Raw genomic sequence first — 9,044 nt, forward strand, 5'->3', positions numbered from 1 at the left:
AACACGGGCGTGGCTGGTCGCTGCGCTTTGGTGGCCGGATTCCATGCGTGCCGTTAGTTGACTTAAAATAGCATGGTCATGGATATTTGAAAATGGTACCAGTATATTTTATCAAAAAGTTTTTTTTAAAAAAAATGAATTTTACCAAAAGTAGGTAATAATATATACATATCTTCTACTACTCCGTATGTGTTACAAGTAAAATGTAATAGAAGTTAGCAGTTAACTATGGCTTGGAGGGACAGTAGTTGAAGCATGGGCGTATGGCTTGTCAGCCTGTCTAGTCTAGACGACAGGCTAAGTAATTCCCCTAAATCATTTCCTGGTTTAAAATAAAAAAATTCACTATTGATTTGTTTATAATTATGTCGATGGTGATTTTCTTTCCTGTATCCCTTTGCATGATGTTGACGATGTACCTCTTACTTGGATATTTTTTTAAAAAAAAATAGGTGAATCTGTTGGCATCGTTATCGCGTGACGTTAGCTAAGCTGTGTATAATCACAATGGCATATTGTGAAAGCTAGAACCGAAGTCTCAAGACTGGCTCCTTCGATCAATGTTGATTCGACGGCCGGCCAGGCCTTGCTTGCTGTGAAGACTCAAGACTGGCTCCTTCGACTTCAAGGTCAAGTCAATCCTCGAGGTAATGCCGTGGTACGTAGGCTGGTGCAACAGATGCCGCCGTGCAGGTGCCGGCGCGACCTGAAGCTGCCGCTGCACTCCTGCCGATGTGCGCGTCGTGTCGACGCTGGATTTGCTCTCCTCTTGCGTCTCTTGACCTCTCTCATTGCAAATCAATCAATTTTGATTCCTCAATCCACAACAGAGAAGAAGAACGCGGAGCACTGCAGAAATGGAGGTGCCGTGGCTGCTGTTGTGCCTGGCACTTTCCCTTTCAGTGGTGCCTCCCGCAGCGTCGCAGCGGCAGCGGCAGCCGCCGCCGGGATGCCGGCGGCGCTGCGGCAACGTGACCGTCCCTTACCCCTTCGGCATCGGCGCGGGCTGCCACCGCGGCTCGGCCGCGGGGGGCTTCCGGCTCCGGTGCGACGACGCCCGCCGCCCGCCGCGCCTCACCGTGTCGGGCTACGGCCACGAGGTCGCCGCCATCTCGCTCCCCGCGGCCGAGGCCACCGTGCTCCTGAACGCCAGCCGCGCGTGCTACGACCGCCCCGGCGACCCCGGCGGGCGCGTGGTCAGCCTCCGGGAGCAACCCATGGAGCTCAACGGCAGCGCGTTTCTCTTCTCGTCGATGAAGAGCAAGTTCGTGTCCATCGGCTGCCCCGGCCTCGCCTACTTCACCGACGGCGACGGGTACTACGTCACGGGGTGCATGTCCGTGTGCCGCCCCTCCGAGCGCGCGCTGCCGGGCTCGTGCCGGGGCGACGACGGCTGCTGCCAGAGCAACATCCCGCTCGGCCTCGCCTCCTACCGCCCGCACCTCGGGAGCTTCCGTGGCCAGGAGACGACGTTCCTGGCCAACTCCACCGCCTGCGCCTACGCGTTCATGGTGGACGCGTGGTGGTTCTGGTTCGCCGGCTCCCACTTCAACCGCACCGGCGACTTCGCCGTGCCCGTCGTCCTGGACTGGGCCATCAGGGACGCCCCGGGCTGCGCCGCCGCACAGCGAGAGCCTGACAATTACGCGTGCCGGAGCGCGCACAGCGTGTGCCTCGAGTCCAGCAACGGACCTGGGTACGTCTGCAACTGCACCGACGGGTACCAGGGCAACCCCTACGTGGTCGACGGCTGCACAGGTTTTGTTCTCCTCTGCTCCCTGAAGGTTGGCATGAACAAGTTTTACTTAGTTGCCTCTCGATCTCATCTCTGATGAATCAAACCGCAGATGTCGATGAGTGCCAGCACAGGGACGAGTTCCCTTGCTACGGCGCCTGCGTCAACACGCCGGGCAGCTTCACCTGCACATGCCCCAAAGGATCCAGTGGGAATGCCACTATCCTGGATGGCTGCCGCCCAGACAACAAATTCAGTTCAGCACTCAAGGCCGTCATAGGTATTGCAGTGCCAGGAATGAGGTTTTGATTCGAGGTTTTGGTTCTTGTTGGCGTTCACCGTGTTTGTTTCAGGTACAAGCTCAGGCGTGTTCTTTCTGCTGCTGGCCTGCTTCTCGGCGCACCTGTGGCTTCAGAAGAGGAGGCTGCTCCAAGCAAAGCGGCGGTTCTTCGAGCAGAACGGCGGCCTCCTCCTGCAGCAGCAGCTGGGCTCGCTGGCCAGCGCCGGCGTCGCGTTCAAGATCTTCTCCGAGGAGGAGATCAGCAGGGCCACCGACGGCTTCGCGGAGGCGCGGGTCCTCGGCCGCGGCGGCCACGGCGTCGTCTACAAGGGCGTCCTCGCCGACGGCTCCGCCGTGGCGGTCAAGAAGTCGAGGGTGGTCGACGCGAAGCAGGTCAAGGAGTTCGCCCGGGAGATGCTCATCCTCTCCCAGATCAACCATCGCAACGTGGTGAAGCTGCTCGGCTGCTGCCTCGAGGTCGAGGTGCCCATGCTGGTCTACGAGTACGTCCCTAACGGCAGCCTCCACGGCCACATCCACGGCGACGACGGCGAGAGCGAGCTTCCGCCGGGCGCGCGCTTCCGCGTCGCGGCCGAGTCCGCGGACGCGCTCGCGTACATGCACTCGTCGGCGTCGCCGCCGGTCCTCCACCGCGACGTCAAGTCCGCCAACATCCTCCTCGACGGCGACCTCGCGGCCAAGGTGTCCGACTTCGGCGCGTCGCGGCTGGCGCCGGCCGGCGAGGCGGCGGTGGCCACGCTGGTCCAGGGGACGCTTGGGTACCTGGACCCCGAGTACCTGCTGACCAGCCAGCTCACCAGCAAGAGCGACGTGTACAGCTTCGCGGTGGTCCTGCTGGAGCTGCTCACCGGGAGGAAGGCGTTCGTCCCGGTGGAGGATGAGGAAGAGGAGGAGGAAGGGGGGCTCGCGTTCTTCTTCATCACCGCAGCGCAGGCCGGACGGCACCTGGAGGTCATGGACCGGCGGGTTAGGGAGGAGGTCGGCGTGGAGGTGCTGGACGAGGCCGCGGAGTTGGTGATGCGGTGCCTGAGCATGGTCGCCGAGGAGAGGCCGACCATGAAGGAGGTCGCCGACAAACTCCATAGTCTCATCAGATGAATTAGTGATGTGGTACACCGAAATGGACGTGGACCGTTGGTTTAATACCATATTACCCCTTAGGAGGTAATAGTTTTAATGTTTATTTTAAAATAGAAAATAGAGGATTAGATCTAATTTGCATGCATGCATATGATTAGTTGAGATCTCAGATTTCTGTTTTTTTTTCCACATGATGTGCCGGCCACTAAATTGAGACAACGAACTTTTTTTTATCTCTCCTCCATGCACGTGACATTTGCCAATCAGATTTCTTTTTCTTTTTTTTTTGGCCATATGATGTGCCGGCCATTAAATTGAGACAAGAAATGTTTTTTGTCCCCTCCATGCACGTCACATACCCATTAGCAGATTGCATGTAATTTTTTTGTCATCTCGTCATGTGACATTTACCAATCATATCTTGTGATATGGATTCGTTAGAGAAAAGAGTGACATGGCGTGTGATTTAAATATCTAGTAGATCTATAGTAGATTTGAGATGGATCAGTCGTAACATTTTTTCCCCTAACGTGACATAACACATGTGAGTTTTAATATTTATTTCATAATAATGTGACACGGGTGAGTTGTAACATTATTTTTCGTAAGGTGACATGCATAGGTGGGGTGTAATCCTATTTTTTCAACTATACCCCTTTGGTCCTTTGTCAATTCCCTGCATAATGCAGCAAGTTTTCCTGGCATACACACGGTTGCAACCTGGTTATCAAACATGTAAAAAAACAAGAAAGACATATCAAATTTAAAAAATGACTCTGAAAAGCGTGTCCATAATAAATTACAAACAAGAACATACCATATTTGATCGGCACACGGCTACGATTCACCAACTCCAAAAGTCCTGAAATTAACGCTAACACTTTATCCTCTTGAACGATACAGGGATAGGGGCAGAGGGCCCAAGCGCTGCTCAGCAACCTCTGGTGGCAGGACAGATTCCGGCTTACCTCTCCAGGCTCCAGCCGTGGATGACGGACGGCGGCAGGCAGTAGGTACGGCGGAAGCCGGCGGGGCGGACCACCGGGTGCACCACGTTATTCACATAATAACGTCCCTTCTTGTTCTTCACATAATAAAAAAGATCATAAAAAGTTCAGCAGATAACTGACTCAGACACATCTACCATTATTCTACAAGGAGAAGCAGAAGGGGAAGAAGAACTGAAGAAGCAGAGGAGGGGAAAGCAGGGGGTGGGTGATCTCATCCGTTCTTCCGCGAGCAGCGAGAGGCTACCGTGCCCGTGCTGCCCCATTTATAGCCAGGGGAAGGGGATCATCGGAGAAGATGACGACGCGAGGCGTGATCGCTCGAGCGCGCCGCGAAGGAGATGTGGGCGCAGCTGATGGTGATGGTGGAGAGGACGTGGGGTGAAAGGTGGTGGATGAGGAAGCGAAGGCGCTGCCGATGTTGCAGAAGAAGGGGCGCTCGCGGACGTGGTGCGGCATGGCGGCTGCGGAGGACGAGGCGGTGTTTGATCGGCGAAATCCGGCCGGCGAGAAGAGGAAGAAGACCTGGTTTTACAAAATGCCCCTTATCGTTTTACAAAATACCCCCTATATCGGATCGCGACTATTAGTCGCGATCCGATTATTTACACAAAATCCCTTACCCTTTTGCATAAGACCTCCTAATTCGGATCGCGATCCAACTTTTTCCATAAAACCCCCTGGCTTAGGCCGCGGTTCTTATTCCTATCCGCGCGGCGGCGGGCTTCCTCGGCGAGGCCCCGCACCCCGGCGGCGGTTGATGACGAATGAGATGGAGGCGGAGATGCAGAAGGGGATGCGGGTGTAGGCGAAATCTTCTCGGATGAGGTTGATGCGGAGGCGAGGTCGGCCATGGCGCTGGCGATGGCGCCGGAAAAGAGGCAACAGCAGCGACGAAGCGAAGCGCTACGGAAGATGTGGTACGGCAGGAATCTTTTCTATGCTGCCATTTGCCGTCGCGGAGCTTGCCAACAATTTGGCAGTTGTTCATTGAACTGAAGTGGCGACTGTGCATCTCCGCTAGTTTATGCCAAATCTGATGACCCCCATCCGTTTTTTTTTTTCTCTTGTGCTTGTTGTCTGGATCAACCTTTAATAGTGCTCCTTCCAGCAGTATGTGGAACTGTCAGAGTAACATCCTTTGGCCTTCTCACCATCATGGGGAGAACTGCTAGATTGTGTTGTGTGGTTACAGCTCCTTCTGCTCTCACTGAAACTCAAAGGGAGAGGGGATGTTTTGAAACCTTCTTTGTCAACTATCGTCACCGGGAACTCATTTCAGAGGACAACAAGGTGTTGAAGTTCAGGTAAGGTCGGTTGCTATTAGGTAATCACTTTTGCAGATAAATATATGAATATATTTGAGAATAGCATTGCTGTGACAACAATCAGAATACGAATGACGTCCCTTTATTATTCAAACAATAATGATCATAAGAAAACAACAGATAACTGACTCGACCCATCTACCGTAAGGAGAAGAAGCAGAAGCAGAAGCAGAAGCAGAAGCAGAGAAGGGAAAGCAGGGGGTGGGTGCTCTCATCCGCTCTTCCGCGAGCAGCGAGAGGCTTAGAATCCGGATACATAATCGTTGGCGTCCGGCCAACGGCGGCGCCACGGAGCTCCATTCCTCGGGCCCCATGGCGTGGAGTCGTGAGAGAGAGAGACGAGCTGCGTACGTCCCGGCCTTGCCCCCCTCCTGGGACGGAGGAGCGGGGCGCCGTGTCCTCCCTGGTCCGTCCGTCGCCGGTGGACTCGGACGGCGGCTCCGTCTTCGCTTCCTGCTCGAGCCGCCGGCGCTGCTCGAGCTACGTGGTGAGCTCCATGCTCGCTCGTCTTCCTGCGGCGGGCACGGGCTGCCTTCCTTCGTCGCCGAGGTGCCCCATTTATAGCCTGCTGGGTCCTGGGATCATCGGAGACGATCACGACGCGGTGCTTGATTCGCTCGCGCGCGCGGCGCGGGCGGGCGGTTGCCAGCGACTTGACTGAGCACTGCGGCTTGGCCGCCGGGTTCCACGCGTTCCGTTGGGCACCCTGCACTTGGCATGCAATCTGTGGGCACGCGCAGGAGTGATCCGCAAACGCGCATCAAAAGGCTGGTTGACCACGATAGTATATATCTGTTATGCAGGGAGTTATCCGCGCCCACATAGTCAGGCTGATTCAGAAAAAGAGTGATCTTGAACAATGCTTCTCTAAAGTGAATTAAGTTTACCAATGATGCTCAGCTTACGGTTATTGTAAGCTGCCATCTATATAATAACCAATGAAAAAAAACTCGAAAAGAAATCCGGTTCCATTTTCTGAGATTAAAAGACATCTGTACTGAATTATTTTTTTGTCCTTTTGTAATGTTTTCGATAATATAAAGGGGCCGAGTTTTCTATGAAATTTTGCATGGCATAAAACATAGAGCCTCAACGAGTCCTCAACTGTAGCTCAGTGTTTGTTCATAATTTTTGAAAACCTGTTTTGACGAAAAATTAACTTTGAATAGGTTTCCAAAATTAGCAATAGTGAGCCAATTTTCACCTGGTATCTTCTCTCTATCCAGGATGTGTATTAATCAGACTCCTTACACACTACACGGACAAATGAACTCAAGTCTCTCTTTTTTTTCTTCATTTTACATTTTTACCCTCATTTTCCAAAGGAAAGAGAGCAACCTCAAAAGAGCTTGTTAGGCCAGATAATTATTAACTAGGGCATCATCAGAGTCACCACGAAAGTTTTCACTTTATTACCATGCATCGCCGTGAATACGCCATCGAATTAGCTTGCTTGCTAGAGGTTGCCGTGGCCACGAGGTTGCTAGACTAGAGCACTGACGATCGCGCAACGTGAACGGACCATTTTCTTTTCTTTTTTGTTTGAGTGGATCTTAATTAGGACCATTTTGCTTGCACCCCGTACGTACGCTCCATTTGCCGTTTCCATCACCTTGTGCTTGTGCCTCACGACCACGCAATACGTACTTTTTATTTTTCTGTTTTATTAACCTACTATCTGCACTCCCTAGCTTATCTGAAACGACAAGCTTATTTCGTGACCGGAGAGAGTGCTACTTATCTTGCATTTTATTCCCTGTATATGTTGCAAAAGAAAATTATGTTAAAAATCATGTCTTTATTTTCGTGACCGGAGAGTGGTTGATATGAAGATACTATAAGTATATTGGGCTTTACTCGCAGGAAAAAAAATATTGGGCTTTGCAAAAATAGCAGCATATATCTTGCGGATTTCACCTAGAATTTTTTTAATCTGTTCATAAAAAAATCTATGTGTTTCTTTAAGCATGTGACAAAATAGCTTTCTGGATGGTATGTTGCCTTTTTAAGAGAAAACAGGATGTATAGGCTATTCCGAGGCCAGAAATGAGCACACGGGGAAGCCTACAAATTAACAGAGTTCAGCACCGGCCATCAGCACAATGTATTCACCATAGATGAAATCGTCCCACTGATGAGTTATTAGGTTAAAAAATTGGAAACAGAACAGAACAGAACAAATCAGTCAGTCTGCATGCACTGACTGACTGACTGCCAGCTGGCCTGGTGCCACTAGAATACACGAACAGTTACCACCCTTTCTCACTATAAACAACTGAAACCAACCAATCCTGTATGGCTGTATGTGTAAACACCTACAGCATGCAAAGCTGCATTTTTCTATAGGAAGAAACCTGTCCATATCTATCTCGATCCCCAGTTTAGTAAGATCTCCAAAGCCTTGTTCTATTTAAGCCACATGAACCTTAGCTGCAGATGCTCACAAAGCCAGCTTAGCAGATCTGCAGAGAGGCAACTGTCACCTCAGCAGCTCAGCTAAACGAGGAAGACAAGGCAGAAGCTTCTGCTGCGCATATGCCAATAATGGCTTCTCAAGCCCTCCTGCACCTCCCGTGGCTTTCCTGTGTCTGCGTCTGCATGGTTGCAGTAGCCGCCTTGCTGGCGTCGCCGGCGGCGGCGTCACGCGCCCTTGCTGTCGGCAGTGGCGACCCGACGGTGGGGTTCACGGCGGTGAGATTGAGCGAGGGCAACTTCGTGCTGCAGCGCCCGTACGACGTGCCGGGCGGCGACCGGTACAGGTTCGACGGCGGCGTGCGGCAGCTGTGGGTGCTGTCCTCCGACAAGCCCCACGACCCCCACAGCAACACAAGCCCCAGAACGGAGATCAGGATGACGGTAATTACATATCCTTCTCACAGATTTAGTTGAGATTAACACAACCAGAGAGTTAATCATATACAGAGAGGATTTTGATTCAGATCACTAGATCAGTCATCAGCGTTTGTTAATTCTTCTTTCTAGGGCTACGACTACTCTTCCGGGGTGTGGCAGTTCGAGGGCTACGGCTACGTCCCGTCCGGCACGACGGGGGTGTCCGTCATGCAGGTGTTCGGCGGCGGCGAGTCCGCCACCACGCTGATGCTGCACGTCTACGACGGCGCGCTGCGGTACTACGACCGGCAGGTGGTCGAGGACAACATCTACGACCGGTGGTTCCGGCTAAACGTGGTGCACGACGTGGACGCGTCGACGGTGGCCGTGTACGTCGACGGCGTCGAGCGGCTGCGCGTGGCGGGCCGCGGCGGCGACTCGCACTACTTCAAGTTCGGTGTGTACGCGCAGAACCACGCCTCCAGCTGCATGGAGTCGCGCTGGAAAAACATCAGGATCTTCAGGAAAGATTAGTGATGATTTGATTATTGGAGCTGCCAGGTTTACGAAAGATTAGTTACATGGTGTTTAATTATTTGTATGTTGATGCGTGCATTGTATATATCATACTGTCTATTGTGTGGTTTATGATTATATGTTATTTGTATCATTAATAGCGTAAAAAATGGTAATATGTTCTTTAGCATTCTTTGTTGTGATGGATGTATACGTGAAGATGACGACGAAAGCCTTATTCCTGT

General features: G+C 52.3%; 2 protein-coding genes across 3 annotated transcripts; both read left to right on the top strand.

Annotated features, from left to right (window-relative positions):
* Positions 1–825: 825 nt before the first annotated feature.
* Positions 826–4,411, top strand: LOC112887670 (putative wall-associated receptor kinase-like 16). 2 transcript variants are annotated; one of them, XR_003227607.1, is made up of 5 exons: positions 826–1,758; positions 1,848–2,015; positions 2,089–3,200; positions 4,020–4,129; positions 4,275–4,411. XR_003227607.1 is itself a non-coding variant. In XM_025953913.1 (3 exons), the coding sequence occupies exons 1-3, from the start codon at positions 858–860 to the stop codon at positions 3,132–3,134; spliced, it is 2,115 nt and encodes a 704-aa protein (XP_025809698.1). In that variant the 5' UTR covers positions 826–857; the 3' UTR covers positions 3,135–3,305. The 2 variants fall into 2 exon arrangements, 1 of the variants encoding a protein (XP_025809698.1); XM_025953913.1 differs by lacking the exons at positions 4,020–4,129; positions 4,275–4,411 and having other exon boundaries at positions 2,089–3,305.
* Positions 4,412–7,995: 3,584 nt separating this feature from the next.
* Positions 7,996–8,817, top strand: LOC112884441 (citrate-binding protein-like). Its single transcript, XM_025949826.1, has 2 exons — positions 7,996–8,307; positions 8,434–8,817. Exons 1-2 carry the CDS (start codon positions 7,996–7,998, stop codon positions 8,815–8,817), a joined length of 696 nt encoding a protein of 231 aa, XP_025805611.1.
* The last annotated feature ends 227 nt before the right edge of the window (positions 8,818–9,044 follow it).

The sequence above is a fragment of the Panicum hallii genome, chromosome 3, assembly GCF_002211085.1.
Source record: "Panicum hallii strain FIL2 chromosome 3, PHallii_v3.1, whole genome shotgun sequence".
NCBI lineage: Eukaryota > Viridiplantae > Streptophyta > Magnoliopsida > Poales > Poaceae > Panicum > Panicum hallii.